Genomic DNA, 22,286 nt, shown 5'->3' on the forward strand with positions numbered 1-22,286 from the left:
GATATTGTTTATTAATTGATTTTCATGTATAAACTAGATTACCTGGCTCTCTCTGGCCTGGCTGGTCAAGTAGCCAGTGATGCAACATTCCACCAAAGGAAACCATGAGTACCAAATTGTAGGCAGAGCTGCTGATTTTTTTTTACTGACTTTTGAGAACTTTTTTTTATTTCACCGCATCAGGGCTGGAAGACTTCTCTTCCTTGAACTATCAGTCCACAGTGGACACAAACAGCGTGGAACTGAGGAATGAAGAGTACTGCGTTTCCTCACCGGACGTGGGCAGTGCTGCTGATGAAAGCACTCAGGACTCTAAGCAAGAGCTGGTAGGTGTCCATGTATTGGGCTGACCCTACTGTCCTCCTTCTAGCATACCTTGCAAAGCAAGAGTATACATAGGTTACAGGGGCGGACTGACAACTCATGGGGCCCCCGGGCAATAGGAGATTATGGGGCCCCCGGACAATAGGAGATTATGATGCCCCCGGGCAATAGGATATTATGATGCCCCCGGACAATAGGAGATTATGGGGCCCCCGGGCAATAAGAGATTATGGGGCCCCGGGCAATAGATTATGGGGCCACACAGTATACACACACTGTATACATACACACAGAATACACACTGAAAAGGTACTGGAGAGGCTGGGCAGCTATAATCTTGGGATTTTTAAAAAAACACACATTTTTACATACTGTCCCTGGTTTTACGGAGGCTGGCAACCCTGATGGGGCCCCCTAGTGGCATGGGGCCCTCGGGCAATGCCCAAATAGTCAGTCCGCTCCTGATAGGTTACTTTGATGCCCAGATAACCTTTGTTTGTTCCCTTCAGATGTCCGTCGTAGTATTTAAAATAAGCGGAGTGAACGGTGCAATTGATATTAAGGGAGAAGATGTCACCATTTGCCTTCAAGTTAATCAAGTGGTTCCAAAACAGCTTGGGAATGTCAGCGTTTGGCAATACCTCAACAACCGGAGCATGAGTAAGAGCATTTTTCATATATATTTATGTAATATCACCATTGATTTTCCAGCTGATGAAGAATTAAGTGATCCGGTGGCCAGGCTGTGGACAGTCAACATTTCCATTTTCTTAACCAGATGCATTTTTTAAATGAGCTTAAAATAAGACCTGGCTACAAGATCAAACTAAAGTGTAAAACCTTAAGGTTACATTTGTGACAGCGATTAGGGCTGTGTGAATTGTAGCCACAGAAATATTCTGATTCCTGCTGCGTCTCTGAGTGGCTAGGTGCAACTGCCGGTCCCTTTCACTATTATGATGGGTTGTCAGCTATTTGTGGCTCTCTGCACAGCCAGAGGTTACCTGCTCTGGCTGTGCAGCGATCAGCAGCGATCACCAGCAGCGATCACCACAGGTAATTGGCTTTGAGGACAGCCTGACCCAAAGAACTCCTCTGTTCTTCAGGTCAGGCTTCTGCTGAATGTTGGAATTTTTTTTGGGGGGTTGGCTTTGGTTTACCCGCAAGAGCATAAGATGTTGGCTTTGATGTTGGTTCATTAAGTTCGCATTTCAGTACATCCGACTGGTTTATAATTTGTTTGAAATCAGGGCTTTGGATCGGAGTTACTCTGGCTCCAGAAGTTCTCTTCAAGTCCACTAGGTGGCACTCCAGGCTAAGCAATCTTCCTAAAGAAAACTGCACCTAGAAAATAAAAGAACACCAGGTAAACAATTAAATGCTGGTAGAAGGCCTCATTTAGCCCTGCTGCCAGCAGCTTGGATCTCATGCACGGGGGCTTAATGCCCAGCGTGCATAAGGCCTTAAAATGCATGTATGTGAACTATTCTACCTGCCAAACGATATTCAATTGTCCGTCATGCTACAGAACTTCTTGTACAGCAGAGACCTGCAGTTGAATAATGCTTTGCAGGCTGAGATTTAGAAAGCTTTGGGTCATAAAATGTATTCAGGATATGTTTTTTTTTTACTTAATATTTTTATATTCACATACAAAGTAAGATGTCTAGTAAAAGTAGCAGTTAAAGGGGTTGGGACAAGCTAGAACACTGCTAGGGGGTTACTTTTTATTCCTGTTTTTTTTTTTTTTTTTTTTTTTTTAGTTCTTTATTTTAACAAAAGATCAGGTTAGAGAGAATGAACTGTACAACCACAGGTAGCAGGAAGTTCCAACGCTCCAGTATAGACAACCAGGGGCGCATCTTTAACTGAGTACCAGTAATTAATGTTTCTCTATGGAGGGGAGTGTGAGTAAACTGAAGCATCTGGCTCGTAAGAACTACAAACTGTATGAGAAGGACTCTATTGCCACATCCAGTACGACCAGTGTGTATCTTTGCATTCCAAAAACTTTTTTTTTTATAGTATTCTGGAAGTCAAACGCAAAACTAAAGCTCACTCCCCCACAAACAAGAAAAAAAGTTTGTGTACGTGTATGTGGGGGGAAAGGTGAAGGGAAAGGAGGGGTATCCACCCAAGACTGGATAGCCGCCTACGTTTATTTTTTCATACATTTGCTCTAGCATCCCGGTAAGACCCCATTCACACCTGAGAGTCTTGTGGCTTAAAGCTTCAAAACACTCACCATCCAAAATCCTATGTATTTCAATAAATATGAGCATGTGACGTTCCAAAAGCCACGCAAACTACTTTTGATGTGGATTTTGGCGTTTTTGGCCCCACAGATTTCAGTAGGAACGTCTGAAAAATTTGCAAATTGAGCGTTTTTTCAGCTGTATTTAAGACCATTTTAAGAACCTGATCTCCTCCCCCTAGTATTCTCCATAGGCTAAAAAAAAAACACCTAAAGAGTGAAAACACTTGTAAAATTATTGTACCCTACTTGGGAGTTAAATCCATTACCTTATCTTTGCACAACTGGCACTTTACCCCCTGCACCACCTCCAGAAGTACTAAATGTACCCAACCTGGGATGCAAACCTATGAGACTTTTGGCACTTAAACCCCTGTGCCACCTCTAGGGGTGCTAAAAACAAGTGTTTTGGAAAGACCTTTCAATTATTTCACATGTGTGCCCTATTCAGGTGTTCAAACCTATGCCATTTGGAGAGGTGCTTAGCAACTCTGGAGGTCGCACAGGGAGTTGTGCAGGGTCCTGGCTTTCAATGACTGGTGACTGGCGATCGCGGGTACCCGGCGGGTACCCGGTGGACATCGCAGCTGCCAGGCACGCGCATTGGCACCTGAGTGACGCGGCAGGCACACACCGCCGGTGGACGGAGGCCCGAGGACGTCTTATGACGGCCTCGCGGCCCTGTGGAGCCACCTTGTGGCTGTCATTAGACAATGGCCCGGGTCCCAAGTAATTTCAAATAAAAAACATGATATACCTACCTGCTCTATGCAACGATATTACATAGAATGGTTACTTACCTTTTCTTTGGTGGTCCTGTGCAGACGCTGTCCACTCCTCTTCTTTTCTGAGTGCCCCCATAGCAAGCCCTGTGCAACCGGGGCACCCATGCAGGCACACTCCTAAGCAGGGCTATCTGCGTCCATGGACATACACAGCACGACTCGGCCATGCCTCCAATCCCTCCTCATAGGATTTGATTAACAACAGTTGGAGCCAATGGCTCCACTGCTACCTGTGTGGCCTGAGGGAAGAGAGAGAAAGGAGAGAAGAGGTTCAGCCAGGCACAGCACTGAATCGAGAGAGAACTCGGGTAAGTATTTAGGGATGGGAGTGGTGGTGTTTTTTACATGAATGCAGGATATGCATTCATGTAAAAAACACCTAGCCTTTAGAACGCTTTAAAGGTGATCCCCTGGCATGACCAAAATTTACCTCCAAACCACCCGCCTCCCTGGTAGATCATGTCCCAGCATTCATTTAGAATTTTTTTAAGCTTGTTTCTAATGTAAGAATCAGCTTTTATTACTTGACTCCCAGTGTGTGGGAGGACTCTTGGCTCCCAGTGTGTGGGAGGACTCTTGGCTCCCAGTGTGTGGGAGGACTCTTGGCTCCCAGTGTGTGGGAGGACTCTTGGCTCCCAGTGTGTGGGAGGACTCTTGGCTCCCAGTGTGTGGGAGGACTCTTGGCTCTTAGTGTGTGGGAGGGCTCTCGACTCCCAGTGCGTGGGAGAGGACTCTCGACTCCCAGTGCGTGGGAGAGGACTCTCGACTCCCAGTGCGTGGGAGAGGACTCTCGACTCCCAGTGCGTGGGAGAGGACTCTCGACTCCCAGTGCGTGGGAGAGGACTCTCGACTCCCAGTGCGTGGGAGAGGACTCCTGGGATTCAAGTTAGAAGCCCCCATGCAAGACTTCTACTTACCTGTCCCCAATTTGATGGGATATCGCCCAGGAAGCCTCCAAGCCGCTTGTCAATATCGCCTGCACTATACAATCTCCATTTAATCCTATGGGAGCTTGTACTCCACTGCAACATAAAAGTGACCTGAAACACCATAGTTTTCCTTTTGTATAAGATTTTTTTATATCTAAAAGCTCCAGATGTGATCTTGTATTATCGGTAGGGGAGGGGTGAGATTTAATCTTCCAGCCTGTGCAGTGAGCGGTTTTGGGGTCTAGTAAATCCAGGGAGAAATTGCACAGTCCTGAGGAATTACAGCTTTGTGAAAAAAAATTGCCTTATTTTAATCTGTGAAGAAACTGCCTTAGTCGCCTATTGTGAGGGATTATGGGAAAAGCATATTTACAGCCATCTGTCCGTACAAGCAGAGAGAGCTGATGGCTTTCACCGCAAGGCTCATTCTGTAAGTAGACAAGCACAGCTTTCACATAAAGATACAGAACACGGCCTGGTCATCCCAACCAACCAATCAGATTTGGGCTTTCAACAGTGCTTTGACAAGTAAATGGTGACTGTGACAGGTTCCTGCAATCAGTAAAGTATAAAGAATCAAGAATGTCATTGTCCTCTCACTGGAAATCCTGTTTTCTGGCTGCCATGCTGAAATCACAAGGTCACTGTTTTTTGAGTAACTGACCTGAAGCAAGCGTGCAGCAGATGAAGTCAGGGCTTCTGATTTGCATGCTTATTTCCGGATGCAAAAAGTCATTACATTGGCATGATGGGCAGGACATTTGTATTTTCAGAGGGAGAGACATGCCTTTCTGCCACGTGGCAGTGCTGGCATTTGCTGATTGGCCACCAAGATACGCAGTTCTCATGGGGGTGGGGAGATTATTTATTTATTTATTTATTAAAAGTCTTTACCTGAGGGCCTCGATGCGCTCATAGAACCAACATATAAAGAAAAAGATCTCTCAGCATAGTACACAATTAAACAATCATAGAACCAGGTAAAAGCAGAAAAAAGCAGAATTTAAAGAAAAAGCAATGTCTGACCCTAAGTTGGGTCATACTGTAAGCTTGTGAAAATAAAAAAGTTTTTAAAAGCTTCCTAAACTTTAAGGCCTCGTACACACGATAGGTTAGCCAGTAGGTTAACCGATGAAGCTGACTGATGGTCTGATGTGCCTACACACCATCAGTTAAAAAACCGATCGCGTCAGAACGCGGTGACGTAAAACACAACGACGTGCGGGAAAAAAACAAAGTTCAATGCTTCCAAGCATGCGCCGACTTGATTCTGAGCATGCGCGGGTTTTTTAACCGATGCTTTTGCATACTAATGATCGATTTTGACCCATCGGTTAGGCATCCATCGGTTACATTTTAAAGCAAGTTCCTATTTTTTTGACCGAAGGATAACTAACCTATGGGGCGATCAGTTTTGACCGATGAAAACGGTCCTTCAGACCGTTGTCCTCTGGCTATCCTATCGTGTGTACGAGGCCTTATAGATCATTCTCAAGTCTCATATATAGAGGTAAGGAATTCCAAAATGTGGATCCTTGTACATTCAATGTCTTCCCTCTGCATTTTGCTTTTTTGAATTTAGGAATGATCAATTTAGCCTGATTAGCAGATCTCAATGATCTGCTAGGAGCGTAGTAGGCAAATTTTTCCTGCAGGTACCCTGGGCCCTTCCCATGGCAGGCTTTGTGCACAACACAACCCACTTTAAACAAAACCCGTTCAGTATTGGGTAGCCAGTGCAGGGCTTTCAAGCATGGAGTGATGTGGTCCCTATGACCCACACCCGTTAATAGCCTCACTACAGCGTTTTAAACAAGCTGGAGTTTGTGCAAGATTGTTTTTGGAAGCCCCATGTACAGACATTGCAATAGTCCAGCCGACTGCCGATAAAAGCATTGACCATGGAGACTTTATCCGCTTCGTCGATGAAATGGGATGTGGAACGCAGAATTTTCAGTTGGTAGTGACAAGAACTTACCACCTGGTTTACCTGCGCCTTTAGGCCCCTTGCACACTGGGGCGTTTTTCATGCGGTACAGCGCTAAAAATAGCGCTGCTATACCGCATGAAAAATCATGCCCTGCAGTGTTCAATGTGAAAGCCCGAAGGCTTTCACATTGAAGCGGTGCGCTAGCAGGAGCGCACCAAAAGTCCTGATAGCCGCATCTTTACCGCGGTATAGGAGCGGTGTGTTCACCGCTCCTATACCACGCCTTCCCATTGAAATCAATGGGAAAGCGCGGTAATACCGCGGTATTAACCCTTTTTCGGCCGCTAGCGGGGGTTAAAACCTCACCGCTAGCGAATATTGCGGTAAATACGACGGTATAGCCGCGCTACCGTCACCGCGGCTCCACGCTGCAATGTGAAAGCAGCCTTAGTGTCAGTTTAGAGTCTAGGATAATTCCCAAGTCCCGAACCTGGATGGCCGGGGACGGAGATGGAATAAATGAAGCCGGCCATCTGCATAGACGTGGCAGCGGAGGTTGTGGCGCCGGATGATATACAGCAGTGGCCGCATATAGATGTTAAACGGGATCGGCGACAAAGCCAAACCCTGGGGGACCCCGCAAGACAGGGAACTATGAGATGAGTGAAACGTCCCCAGTTTCACCCTCTGAACCCTGCCCTGCAGGAATGGGGCCACCTATGTCAATGCCATATCATCCAGCCCTGCCACAGACACCAACCTCTCCAACAGTCTAGTATGGTCGATGGTATCGAATGCAGCCGTCAGGTTCAGAAGTACTAATGCCGAAGCCTCATTGCTGTCTAAGGCCCGGAGGCAATCGTCCTGAACTTTAATCAGAGCAGTCTCTGGACCTCTACCAGGGCGGAATCCAGACTGGTAATTATCAAAATTGGTATTAGACTCCAAATGAGGCTGAAGTTGCCACACAACGGCTCTCTCCATGATCTTTGCTAAAAATGGCAAGGTGGAAATAGGTCGGTTATTGCTCAAATCGGATTGTGGCAAGTTAGACTTCTTCAGGAGGGGGATTATACTTGGGCTGGGCCTCCCCAGAGATTCATCCAACCAGACACGCCCAGTTCATCCATATGTGTAAATATCATCAAAAATATTTTTTTTTACACCAATGTTAAGAATCCCTGAAGAAGGAATGAAGAAGGAATTTGCATATGGTTTATGAATTAACCTAACCGTCTGCCTCCGAAATATGTCGGGTTTTATCCACCCTTGTTTGTTCTGATTATAAGTCAGCATTCGGGTGTGGATTTCTATATATTGGTGATTTCACTTTGTATGACAATTCCTTTGTTTTAAATTATTTTTTTCTAATTTTTTGTATATTGTGATTATCCTGATTTATACTAAATAAACTTTTCTATTTTTATATACTTTTTTTGATAATTCCATCCTATCTTTACAATCCGTACCATCCCAGGGGCTGTTTTCTCCTATAAAATCCCCTAGTGGCATGGGCCCCTCGGGAAGTGCCCGAATGGTCAGTCCGCCCTGTTACCAGGACACGTAGAAAGGGTGAGTCTAGATGGCACAGATGGCAGTAAAAACCATATAGGTTCTAACCTTTCCCTACTCTGTTCAAATAAAAAAAGTTTAGGCTTTAGCTATATTTCAAGGTTGATAATAAGGTTTAGGTGTCACGACCAGCCAATTTTTAGAAGCCTAAAAGTAACTCACTGAATGTGCTGGTCTAATTAAATAGCAGGATATTGTTCTAAAATGAGAAACTGTTAAAATAACTAAATGCAGTCAATTAGCACTTTCCCTGTAGTGGCAGAGCAGCTAATTTGCAACTTGACTTGACGTGTTTACGCGTAACCCCCCCTACTCTACATTCATGGAGACTGACAGCAGAGCATGGTAAGCTTGCATTGCATGATGGGAAATAAGCTTATTCCTGGTTCTGTTCTCATATGTTTTGACATGACAAGAAGACAAGTGATGGGGGACACCTGCTGGGGGGGGGGGGGCCCTGATGGGGGACACATTTGTAAAGGGGAGGAGTTGGTAAGATGACCATGCCCATGTAGGGGTGCCAGCAATGTTTCTGCACCCAGGCGTCTGTGACCCTAGGATCGCCCCTGAGTGACCACACAGAAGCAAAAAAATGTTACATTATTTCTTAATGGACACAAAAGTACTAACAGCATGTTTACTTAAAGTGACATATTTTTTTCATAAAACACATAATATAACTTTTTCTTTAAAAACAAAGTAAAAAATAATCCTTTTACTGCATTTACGTTTAAAAGTGTCCCCTGGCCATGCTGACACACTCTTCGTTTATGTTCTCCCTGTGTGCAGGGACCTATGGAGTCACCTTTACATGCGTGTTTCTGCTCTGTACTACAACTATACATGCAGCATTCCAATCGCCACGTACACAGACAGCGCAAGAGGGACACGCAGAGAAAAGCGGCACCTCTTCTCTTCCACGATTGACAGTATTTGGGTGTCCTCCATGCACCACCTGTGTGTGCAGTGTTTAGAGCGCTGGTTTGTGCAGCGCTCAGAATGCTGTGTGTACAGTTGTTGATCTGAGGTAGCATATACATTTTGGTTTTGTTAGAGGGTTTATACATTTTTCTCTGTTTTCTCAATCAGGTTCTGATCAAAAGTCCTCATCTGTAGAAGAGAAAGAATCGTCTCCTGAAATCAGCCTGAGGCTGGAGACTGGCCCTAGCGCTAAGCGGTATTCTTTATTAGCAGCAGAGAACGGCTTCCTACAGTGCCAAGTGACAGATTTTACCTCAGAGTTCCTCACCTCTACCCTGGCAAATATCCGCCATTTTGTGGAAGACGACTCTGTGGCTGAAGTCATGCCAATGAAGATTAAGGTTCAGAGAGTCCGGCTACATTTACAGGTTAATAGAAAATAAAATTACTGCTACTTCCAATAGTAAATTAAAGAGAAATTCTGGTGTATATTTATTAACAACATATAGTACCTTTGTAACATTTACCAAAAAGTTGTTTTTTAGGACCTGCACTGTTTTTCTATAGATATATACATTATATATATATATATATATATATATATATATATATATATATATATATATATATATATATATATATATATATATATATTTATATTTATATATAATGTGATGGTTTTGTCTTTTTTACATTATAGGCCCAGTCACAATAATGCATTAGCAAAGCTCTTGTTGCATGCGTTTGATGCAGTGCAGTGCTATTCAGTCTGATGTACAGTATGTCAGCAAGGTTCCTGGCGGTTCTGTTCATTCTGAATGGCATCTCAACGCACCTTGCTAGCAGACATGTGATGCAGTACAATGCACTAACAGTACACACCTTGTTTGGTGCATTAGGCAGCTCATTCAAATGAATGGACCACCTTTTCGCAACGCTCGTGTGAATAGATCCTAAAATTGTCTGCTTTGTAACCCCACAGAGCAGCTGCTAAGATTAAAGATGAACCCCAGACCACTAAATGAAGATATGAAATACATATAGGGGAGCTGTTGAACTTAAAAGGATTTGTATTTCCATCCAGTACTGAGATCTACACAGCTCTGCCCAACTGCACAGCCCTGTCTGGCAAGGTAGCAAACCTGATTTTTCTGTACTGCAGCGCAGTAAGACCCCTTTCACACTAAGGCGATTTTCAGGCGCTTTCACGCTAAAAAAAAGCACCTGAAGATCCCTTTCACACCGCTTTTCAGGAGTTTTAGCTCTAAAAATGGCGCCTCTTAAGCCATCCCAGTGTGAAAGCCGAGTGCTGCCAGCTGCATCTTTTGGGGCAGAGCAGAAGCAGTGTATACACCCCTGCCCATTGAAATGAATGAGCAGCGCTGTCGCAGCACCACAACACAGGCGCTGTTAACCCTTCAGCCGCTAGCGGGGGTCAAAAGCTCCCCGCTATCGGCCAAAAAGCGCCGTTATGACTGCGGTGCAGCACGCTAAAACTAGCTGCCCTTTACCGCTAACGCTCGCGAGCCCCCAGTGTGAAAGGGGTCGAAAAGCTCATGAAAACCTTCTTCCATTAAAATGAATGAATGCTTTTACACTGGGGCAGTGTGCTGGCAGGGCTGTGTATAACGCCCCTCTACATTGAAATTAAAGGAAAGCTCCTCAAAAGCGCCTAAAAAGCTCTTCAACAGCACTCAGTGTTTACTGGCAGTATAGAAGTGCCTCGATGTGAAAGGGGCCTTATGCCGCGTACACACAGTCGAAAATTCCGACAAGAAAACAGTGGATTTTTTTCCGACTGAATTCTGGCTCAAACTTGTGTTGCATACACACAGTCGCACAAAATTCCGACCGTCAAGAACGCAGTGACGTACAACACTACAACGAGCCGAGAAAAATTAAGTTCAATGATTCCGAGCATGCGTTGAATTGATTCCAAGCATGCGTGTTTTTTTTTGCACGTCGGAATTGCATACAGACGATCGGAATTTCCGACAATAACTTTTCCCGTCTGAAAATGTGAGAACCAGCTCTCAAATTTTTGCTGTTGGAAATTCCGACAAAGTCTGATGGGGCGTACACACGGTCGAAATTTCCGACCAAAAGCTCACATCGAAATTCCAATCGTGTGTACGCGACTTAACACTTTTTAGGTCCGTCCCCAGCCCAGTGATTAGACTATAAAATGAGAAGCAGATAATCTATTTTATTCTGCTCCGTCCTTCTTTTAACATGTCCTTTGTTCGCTCACGAGTTCTGCAGCACAACTGATTGGCTCTTTCTACTGCTTTTCCTTTTTCCACTCTGCTATACAGTGGACTGTAGGAGGCTGATACCTGGTAAAAACCCTTACACTGCTTGCGTTAAAAAAAACACTTAATGAACTATTAATGATTACAAAGCTGCATTAATAAGTGTCTTTTTATATCTGGCAGGAATTTAGAGACTTAACCAGACAGAGAGGCTTTTGTGTTCTTTCAGCCGTTGGCAGAGCACCCCGAACTGGTTTCTTCACTGGTCTTTGGTCCCCAGCTTTTTAACTGTGGGCAGCCGGCTCTGACTCCTTGCGGCTTCACAGCTGACTGCCCATGTGCGAGGCGCGCTGTGATTTGTGAATGGTCTTGTAGCCTTCTGGGACCTGTGACATGTCTCAGAAGTCTGCAGGGAAGGGGGGGGGGGGGGGAATAGGAGGATAGCACAACTTCCCCTTTAGCTTTAAAATAAATATTTCAAAATTGCTGCTCACTTTATTTACTTGTACCTAGATTCAGGTACGGCGGCACATCTTTCCAGCGGAGTAGCGTATCGTATTTACGTTACGCCGCCGTAAGTCAGAGAGGCAAGTACTGTATTCACAAAGTACTTGCCTCCTAACTTACGGCGGCATAGCGTAAATGCGGCCGGCGTAAGCGCGCCTAATTCAAGTGAGGATGGGGGGGCGTGTTTTATGTTAATTACTCGTGACCCGACGTGATTGCATGCGCCGTCCTTGTACATATCCCAGTGTGCATTGCTCCAAAGTACGCCGCAAGGACGTATTGGTTTCGACGTGAACGTAAATTTTGTCCAGCCTCATTCACGGACTACTTACGCGAAAGACGTAAAATTTTCAAATTTCGACGCGGGAACGACAGCCATACTTAACATTGACTACGCCTCCTAGGGGCAGCTTTATCTTTACGCGGTGTATCTCTTACGGAAACGGCATATCTTTACTGCGACGGGCGCACGTACGTTCGTGAATCGGCGTATCTAGTCATTTACATATTCTACGCCGAACTCAACGGAAGCGCCACCTAGCGGCCAGCCTAAAAATTACACTTTAAGATACAACGGCGTAGGAGACTTACGCCGCTCGTATCTTAGCCTAATTTAAGCGTATCTGGTTTCCAGAATACGCTTAAATTTACGACGGTGCAGATTCAGAGTTACGACGGCGTAACTCGCTCTGAATCTGCATATCGGTATATAAGGCCAACACAGGTTTTCCTTCTATGTAATGTTTATGGGCTGGGGACTTGTGTATACCATTATTAACCCTGTCTTTACTGGCACATCTCATTATCAGTTGTAAAATAGATGCTCACGCTGTCTGTCCTAACACGGGTAAAGAACTCACGGCTTAAGTGGTACATTGAATGTTAATGCACTTAAACCTGACCCATAATCGCACATTGTGTCACGTTCAGTCTAAACAATTTAAACTGTTTTATAAAGTCTAAGGCCTCGTACAGACGACCGGATCTATGCGCTGGAATTGATCCGCGGATCAGTTCCAGCGGACAAATCCGGTCGTCTGTGCGGCCTAGCGGATATTTATCCACGGAGATTTCTCGGCCGGATCGATTTCAAGCGGATATAAATTTCTTAGCATGCTAAGAAATTTATCCGCTTGAATCGGGTCCAGCGGATTGATCCGGTGGTCTGTACAGACTCACCGGATCAATCCGTCCGCTCCCCTCCCTCGCATGCGTCGTAATGATTCGACGCATGCGTGGAAGTACTTGCATTCCAGCGCCGCGCACGTCGCCGCGTCATCATCGCGGCGACGGCACGACACATCACCGCGGATGAATTCCGCGCGGATTTTGATCCGATGGTGAGTACAAGCCATCGGATCCAAATCCGGAGGAGGAATCTCCGCTGGAAACAGTCCGGCGGACCGTTTCCAGCGGAGATCCCCTCGTGTGTACGGGGCCTAATGTATAATTTTGCTCCAAAGAAACAACTTGAAAGGTAGGAAATATTTTTTTAAATGTATTTTTAGTTCTATGGTGTGTGTGAAGGGAAGCACATAACAAATATAGTGGGGGTTTCTCAAATTTTACAGCAAACGTGGAAATACAGTTTAAATTATGTAATTTCATTAAATTGTGTTTTCTGATGGCTGCCTGGGTTCAGCTTTAAATTAACAGCTAGGCATTTCAAAAGGGTAAGTAAAAAAATACTGCAGTTGCAGCGACACAATAAGCATCCTTCTTGATATTCCCCTCTCTGGCAGCTGGGGATATTAGATTAGAAATGATTCACCACGGGCAGAAATCCATTACAGCATATTGGCCAGTACCTGGGAAACCCCTGTGGTTTCCTGAATCTCCTGATGCCACGTCTACAGGTAATATTTATAGAGGAAACGCATGAATCACCACCTTTAATGTATTATTCTATTACTATGTAATTGTTTTATTGCATCTACCACTTGTGCATACTATACATTGCTTACCAAGAGCTCTCATGACTACCTAACATGCAGACCATTTTTAGAGCCTTCCTTGCATGGTAAAGCGAACGTGTAGTATTTAGATTACATTGGCGAGATAGCAGAGGAATGTAAAAAATAAATAAATCTATGTTAAAGATATTCTTTTAAAGCCAAAGTGTTTTGCGTGGGCAAAAACAAAAAGTTTAGTGGATCACCCAGCAGCTCCTAAAAAAAACGGCTCTGTCCTTCCATGATCGCCAATGCTGCTGTTCTGCTGGGTTAAATGACGCCCAGCGTCATTTGACCCGCTTTCCACAAGCCCAGGGCCAAGACAGGACAAATAGACAATTATTATCACTTGAATCTGTAAATGGAACAACATGTGTCACAGTATGTGGGATGACCATTAATTGTAAAGCAACTTTTTGCCTTTTAGGATGACAGTCCACGGAATAACAACAGCGAGCAACAGCCAGAGCCCTTAATGTTCAATATCGAGAATCTCTTGGTAGAGCGATATGATGATGGGTCATTTTCTATCAGAGGTAAGTTTCCATTCTTTCCCTTCTGTATTGGGAGTGGTCAGTTTTGCAGGATAATGTTAATCAGGGAGGGCAGATAAATAAAGAGAACACATTTACATGGAGAATCTTTGATTTGCCTCTGTACCAACACAGCCCTTGTATAATGCAGGACCCCTGCGGTATTTTCCTAACTTAGAGCTTGAAGATGTAAGATATGACTGTAGGACCTACAATAACATATTTGACCAGCAGGTGGTGCTGCACAGTATATGCAGAATTCTAGCAGTGTCGGGAGCTACAGTTCATGAGTTCTGTGCCAGCGCCACCTGCTAATCAAACAAGGTATTGCAACTGCTCTATTCTGGTCTGGGAGGTTGTAAACCTCCATTTGCAAGTTGTACCTATAGGTAGGCTTATAATAAGGATTTCCTATAGGTACTGTAAATATCTCCTAAACGTGCACCGTTTAGGAGATATTTACTTTGTACTGTGCCTATTATGTCATTGGCGCATGCGCTGTGAAGAAAGCGAGTGCCATGATTCCACATGCATGGAAACGACATCACGCGGCTCCGGCCAATCACAGAGCCGGAGTCCGCGGCCCTGCAAGGAAAAGGGCGAACATGGATACAGGGACGGCCGCGGGCTTCGTTTGCAGGTGTCATATAACGTGCTAGTATGCGATGCATACTAGCACATTATGCTATTATTTTGCAGGGAAAAAGGAAGGAAGTATAAACCATCAGGGTTTACTTCATCTTTAAAATTGTATTGCCAATAAAAAAGCCTTGCATCTAGAAATTGTATTTTTCCATTATAGAACAATATACTGAGATGTGTGTGAACAATATAAAGTGTTCTAGATCAGTGGCTCAATTATAATGAAGGAAACCTCACAGTAGCCCGGTAACTAGTAGTTTCATGCTTATTTCATGGCAGGTTTCCTTTAGAGTAGAACTAAAAGCAAAACTTTTATTTTTTTTACATTTTGAATAGAGTAAGGGAGGGTTATAACCCCAGTCATTTTTATTTCTGTTACTTCTTTCCCCATAGTCACAACAGAAATCCCTTCAAGTGGGTTGTAGCCATGGCCCCTCTATTCCTGTTCTGGTGACAACTCAAAATTTGGGATTTCCTTTGAGAATGATCGCAAAAACTAATAGAGATGGTAAATCTCCTTAACAAAGATGCACAGAAATAATAACTGGAAAGTTCTAATCCCTCTTCACTCTACCCAAAACTAAAAAAAAATTTGCCTTAATACTTAAGGCTGCACTCCCACCGCTTTTTACCGTATTTTCACCGCGATTTTGTTCAGGTCACCAATTTTAAAGGCAGAAAAATGCCTGTGATCTGCCCCAGAGAAGCTCATGTTCTTTTTTGAGCTTATGGTGTTTTTCAGGCATTTTGCTTCAGGTGACAAAATGCTCAGATGTGAACAGGTGCCATTGAAATCAATGGGATTTTGCTTGTTGGGTATTTTTCAGGCGCTTTACAAGCGCTTTATGAGCTGAAAACGCTCAGGTGTGAATGCAGCCTAAGGCCCCATGTACACGGGACGCTGCTAAACGTTAGTTCAGAGGCAGTTGGACTCTTTTTTCAACTGCTCCTGAACTTATTCAGTATTATCCTAGGTGACCATGTACACAGTCTTGTTTATTGACGTTTTTTAGGCAGTTGCGTTTAACAGCGTTTCTTTAAAAGCCAAAAAATGGGTTCAGACGCAGAAGATTGCCAAGTTTCAGACGTCAAACGTGACTAAACGCGGTAAGCTGCGTTTAGCAGCGTTTCATTTTTGATCATTTAAAAAATATATATATTTATTTTAATTTTTTGGTTTGAAACGCTTCTAAATGCAAAACGCCGCTAAACGCGGCATGTAAACGTGGCAAAACTGACGTTTTAAACGTGGGTTACTATGTGTCAAGTTTAATAATTTAGAAGCAGTTGTAAAAACGTCCCGTGTACATGGAGCCTTAAGGTACCCACATGTGACTGTATACAATTGTTCCTGAGGATAGCCTGTACCCAGAGAAATACTTGGGATGGCATTACTCAAATTTCTTTCTTAAAATGCTGATTCAGACTCTTCCACAGTTTGCGTCAGTGACATTAAACAAAGTATGCAGACAGTGAGGTCAGTGATTTCAAAAATTTAAGTCGGTGGATCAGCATAACATCCAGGCAACTAACACTGAGGTCATCAATGGCAGCCCTTGCATTTCTTTGAGCACACGTTTCTATTAAATGGGGCTTAATAGATTGTACAGCTTTGAGCAATCTAGGCAAGTATTGGTCATGGTTGTTGCACATTCAACAGCAGGACAATATGATCCCTTAGGCCCCGTACACACGTCCGAGGAACTCGACGGGCAAAACTCATCGTTTTGCTCGTCGAGTTCTGTGTGAAGCCGCCGAGGATCTCGGCGAGCCAACTTTCCTCATTGAACAACGAGGAAATAGAGAAAGTGTACACACGGCCGGGTTTCTCGGCAGAATTCAGCTTCGATCGAGTTTCTGGTTGAATTCTGCCGAGAAACTCGGTCGTGTGTACGGGCCTTAGGACTCATTCACATCGATGTACTACACAGGGTTGCCAACTTTCAGTAAATTTTACAAACAGTTTGTAAAATCCATAATTGTTGCATCTGTACATGAATGTCAGTTACGGACATGCAGCATATATGTCTGTAATGGACATTCAAGGACAGATGCAAAAAGTACGGATTTTACAAACTGTTCGTAAATTTACAGAAAGGCACTATGCAGACAGTACCATTCATGTCAATTGGGACATGCACAAAGCTGCTGCTTCCAATTTGACATCCAGATTGGGAGCAGCATCTGTGTCCATGCAGCCAGTGTGACATGAATGAGTCTGCCTGCAGGGGGATGCACTGAACACCTGTGTATCCCCTGTGCGGGCATATGACACCCTAGTCTTGGCTTACACAGTAGTACGCCCATGTAAACAAGACCTAAATGTACAACTGTATTCTTATCACAAATTTTTATACCCCAAAAAAGGATGCTTACGTGACACGAGGGTAGATTTGTTTTAATCTGTAATTTTTTCCTTGTTCTCTTCTCCTAATTTTTCTTTCCTGTTATTCGCAGGTAATCCAGATGCAAGCACTAGCTCCACTTCAAATAACAAAGAATTGAACCATATAGGTTCTATAAACTGTGACAATACCAAAAGTATACAGCACAGAAGCAGCGCTACAAAATGCACACAGACACTTTGTGATAACCCTGTACAGGCCGAACCACTAGAAGGGAATAAAAACTACAATCGGAAAGCAATGGCTGTTAGTACAGAACAGGTAAGATGTCCTGCAAGCAGCACTAAAAGAGAATTTACTTATCGTGCCCCCTGCAGAAAATCCAGTTTTCTTCTTGCCTCTCACAGTCAGATTCCTGGTCTCCTGCTGTGCTATGTGGTTCCTCCTACATAAGTGTGAGACACAGTAATGATGTAAGGACCAGAGGTTTGAACCACTGAGTGGAGCAGGGGGAAAGGAATCGGTCACACCTGGACATTTGGGATTCTGAAGATTCTCCAAGTAGGAAAATTATTTTCTTAACAGCCAAGTTTGGTGGGGTGAACTGTAGGTGGCAGGAGGCACTTGTTCTAACATTTCTGTTCTGGCAAGTCCTCCAGGTGACAGTGTATAGGCCTGTGGTTTTGGCTGTTCAGGCCTGAGCATTGACTTCAAGGGGGAAGATGATGCATGACAGGAGAGTGTGACCGGCTCTCAATGGAGCCAGTTCACACATCTTCAGGGCGGCCGCAGAGCGCACTGCAGAAGGGTCCTGTGCGTCTTTGGCTCTGTTTCAGGTCCGAAATCAGGCAAAAACTCGGACCTGATTCACCCCTGAAACGGAGAACAGGGACGCACGAGACCCCTGCTGGGAGCCGCTCCGCAAATAGTGTAAACCCTGCCTAATTTTTACAAATCTGAAGGTAGCAGTATTGTATGCTAAGGGACCATTCACACTGCTCCATTTAGGACTTAAGCTTTTAGCTAAGTAAACCAAAACTATTTTGTCCGCATTTCACTTCCACTCCTCCTCTTCTACTCTGCACCACTCTTCACCATCCCCCACTCCTGCAAACATTTCCTTCCACAGCCCTCATCTCACTCCCAAAAGCTTCCTCATTTCACCTACCGACCCGTGTCTAGTACCTTTCCGGAAGTGTAGGCAGCTCCGCCTCCCTCTCTGAATTGCATACAGATTGGCATCTATGCCTGCTCTGAGTGCGTGCAGGGCAGGCACGGATCTGTGAGAGCCACTGAGAGGAAAGCTGTCCTTGTACACAGAAAGCTTCTGCTTTTAGAAGTGGCGAGCGTGGAGCGAAGGGTGTGACAGGAGGTGGTGAAATCGGGTTCCGCCATGTTCCGGCTAAAAAGAAAAACCCTGGGTGCAAGGGCCACATAAAATGGCCTGGCGGGCTGAATTTGGCCTGTGGGCCCTGAGTTTGACATGTAGTATACCTAGATCTAAAGCCACAGCTTTTTTATGAATTCCATTAGTGAGATCTGATCACTTGTGCAGACACAACAGGAAGTAAAAGGAAATCTCTCCAAAGTCACGGGGTAAATGGTTACTTTTGTATTTGCTTGCTTTTTCCCCCATCAAGGAGACTAGACAACATATGTATTGGCTGCATTTTCTACAATGTAAAAGCCAACAGGGCGAGTAAAGCCTCATACACACACTCGGATTTTCATCGGACAAAGTGTAGGACCTTTTTCCGAAAGGCGTTGGCCAGGAACTTGTGTTGCATACAAACGGCAAAGATATGTCGGCCAACAAACTTGAAACTATGTGGTTTTTCATCTCTTTAGCGCCACCCTTTGGGCAAATTTTGCTAATGTTGTGTTATAATGAACATTGCTTCTGAGCATGCGTGTTTGCACTTTGGATTTTTGTATACACGATCGGATAATCCGACAACACACATTTGTTGGCGGACAATTTTAAAGCATGCTTTTCCACATTTGTCCATGGAAAATCCGTCAACAATTGTCCGATGGAGCGTACAAATGGTCGGATTTTCCGACAACAGCCTGTCATCACACTTTTCCCGTCGGATAATCCGATCGTGTGTACGGGCCTTAAGTCATTTAAATCTGTAGCGAGTGGGAGATGTTGGGTACTTAGTGCAAAGTGATGCATGAAGCTGTTAGGTATTTTTGCTGCAGTTCTGCTCCTCTATGTGTATTTTTGCATCCTGAAAAATCCACTTATTTTCCATTTTAGCTGCAATAGACCTTTTAAATATTATCCTTATTTTATCTTCTTTTAATGATAAAAATTGAACTGTGCCGAAGCTCGGCAATAAGCTAAGCTAATCTTCTGAGCACTTAGAGATCCTTCAGAAGTTAGATAGGAAATTGTGATCGCACTCAAAAAACTGCCTAAGCAGCGAAGTCTTTGTCCAAAATTAATTATCATAAAAATCACTTATGTCTTTTGAAGTGCTCCAGATTAATCAGACGATCGAATTGAGTCCTAGTTCACCTCTCGTGTCCTGGGGGACGTTGACGCCCTTTGCGGAACGTTCTGGATTAATCAGCAGTTAGAGATGAAATATTTATGTCTCTATGTGCTGCTTGGTAAAGTTAGGAACACTCTTCAGAAATGTTACCCAGTGAGCAGCCGTATATTATTATCTCCAGAGAAGATTAACTTGCTATATCTTTTAAATGGGATTTCAGATTTTCTTCTAGATTTCCTTTTAAAGTTGAACTTTGGGCAGGTATAAAATACTCAAATTACAAATCCGTACTTTGGAGTACATCGTCAAATAATTTTTTTTGTGAATATCCAAGTAGTGGAAATGGCTGAATTTGTCTTGACCTCTTGCAGTCCCTATACAGCAGAACTCTGGGCGAGGAAGGGTCAGCATTAGAAGCCACTCCAGTCTGCTGATAAGCAACAAGGTAACAGAAGCAAAGTGAGCAGAAAATTACCTCATAAGCTTGCTGCTGCTCCTTTACTGTCCAATCAGTGGACTTGGGGCAGGGAGCGGACACTGTGACCCCCCCCCCCTCCTCCTTTAACGTGATTGCATACTTTCATTTTTTTGGGTTTAATACCTTAGTTTTGCTGCATTTCCTGTGCTTCTTCCTTATTCTGTGCTTATGTGACATTCCAACAGCCGATACCAGGCTCCTTGGGATATCCACATCACACATCCCAGAGGTGCTAACGTATCCTAAGATTTTGTGCCTGCGTATGTTTCAGCTAGTGCTGTCATCTGAATGGCTGTGTAAATCTTGGGACTGAATAGATAGAAATGCTAATTGTTTGCCAGGTAACACGACACCCTCATATTTTTTTCATCTGTGTATTTAGATGTGCTGTATGACCTTGACTTTAAAGCACAGTTCTACCCAAAAATAGAACTTCCGCTTTTTGGAATCCTCCCCCCCCCCTCCGTTGTCACAGAAGACAGCAAGGACCAGTGGGATCGCGCAGTGTGAGTCGCGCATGTGATGTTGGGAGCCGCAAGGCTTCGCTTCCTGATTCCCTTTATGAAAGATGGCGCCTCCACCCGAGAGCCGAGGGTGCCGATATCGTTGGTGCCCTCTTTTAAAAGTCAGCAGTTGCAGTATTTGTAGCTGCTGACTTTAAAAATAAATAAATTAGGTGGAACTCCGCTTTAAAATGAAACAATTTAAACGGAAGGGAATTTCTTTCTGGTAGAATCGTTTACATGATAAACTTACTTTTTCACCGTCCAATCCAATGACTAAATGGTTGGTCGAACTAAATATCAACATTACTGACCAACAATGGCATAAAGCTATTGCAAATAATCGGCCTCAAAATGTTCCACTTATTGGGAGATAGTACAGAAAATACACCTTTGATGGTACTACATTCCATACATACTTGCTAAATTTAACTCTAACCATTCCAGCCTATGCTGGAGGGGCTGCGGCCTAGTTGGCACATTGTTCCTTATAGCCGTAGTTTTTGAAATTCAATCTTTTAGGCTCATATCGAAATTGATGGGGATGATCTCCAGACCCAACTCAAGACTAGCTATTCTCAATGTTGGAATTGAACCATACCCATCTGACCTCAGACAGATGATCATACAGGTCCTATTTGCAGCACGCTGGGTTCTTATGAGAGAATTAAACTCTAACTTGTCCCCTAACACAGGGGAAGTAGTAAATCTCATCTCTGAAACATACTACCTAGAGTATATTATGGCATACAAGCATGTTTGTCTCTCCAAATTCCATAAACAAAGCCTTCCATAAACGGTACGAATCTCCCTTCTCCCTGGTATCAAAATAAACTGGAGCCCACCTCTCTTTATCCTATACTTGAGTAGACTTCCATCCACCTATTAGAACGTTCCCCTCTACATCTCCTTTCCTCTTTATTCCTATTCTATAATCTATAGTGCAGGAATGCATATATCATAGATGTGTTACTATAAGTTCATTCTAGCTGAACCTGTTCCTTTGTAGACTTGAGGTAGTACAACAGACAGACATAATGTTTACACTGAATACTATCCTACTAATAAGCATATGTTAGTTGTTTGATTACTGTTGAAATGTTGGAACACTACTTGTACTCAAATACAGAAAATAGGGCTTGAATTTTTTAGGCACAACCAACCACATATGTACAAAAATATACATTTTATTACAGATAAAGTTTTTCAAAATCTCTAAAACAAAACCACATTGATATATATATATATATATATATATATATATATATATATATATATATTTCTTCACATTGATATATCAACACAAATAGCTAAAATGCTGCTACTGTACATAACCATCAATAAACTGCATGGAGACCCGGAAATCAATATTAATGATTCCATAATAATAGTCAGTCCAGGAGTGTGGTTAGGTTACAGAAGAGCGGTAAAAGAATGTCCAAATACTTGCTCTACATGTTACACGCTCTTATGCGCTTCTTCAGGAGCGTTGAAGCTGACTAACAAAAAATGGGAAAGAAGAAACATAAATGAATAAGAAATATACATAAAAAATGAATATATATAAACAATCTAATACTAAATATTGGCGAGCTGTCACTGGTCCCAGATTAGCCAAACCCAGACGCCCATATACCCAGTCAGGATCGGACAAACCAATCATCTATGGGAACGTATATAACATGATACCAATTAATGCTAATGGGTGAACGCTAGATATCCCTGAAAGGGGAGGATTAATATACTTTTTGGTCTATTTGCATCATACAAAAAAGGGGGGGGGAACCCCCCCTTTTTTATCTGTAATAAAATGTATATTTTTGTACATCTGTGGTTGGTTGTGCCTAAAAAGTCCAAG

General features: G+C 43.6%; 1 protein-coding gene across 1 annotated transcript in view; it reads left to right on the forward strand.

Moving 5' to 3' along the window:
* Positions 1-22,286, forward strand: part of UHRF1BP1L (UHRF1 binding protein 1 like) — a 147,891-nt gene that overhangs the window by 119,719 nt on the left and 5,886 nt on the right. The window contains exons 17-21 of the mRNA XM_040345219.1: positions 184-326; positions 834-984; positions 8,884-9,143; positions 13,854-13,962; positions 17,059-17,267. Coding sequence (XP_040201153.1) covers positions 184-326; positions 834-984; positions 8,884-9,143; positions 13,854-13,962; positions 17,059-17,267 — 872 coding nt within the window. The remainder of the gene's footprint in view (positions 1-183; positions 327-833; positions 985-8,883; positions 9,144-13,853; positions 13,963-17,058; positions 17,268-22,286) is intronic.

The sequence above is a fragment of the Rana temporaria genome, chromosome 3, assembly GCF_905171775.1.
Source record: "Rana temporaria chromosome 3, aRanTem1.1, whole genome shotgun sequence".
Taxonomy (NCBI): domain Eukaryota; kingdom Metazoa; phylum Chordata; class Amphibia; order Anura; family Ranidae; genus Rana; species Rana temporaria.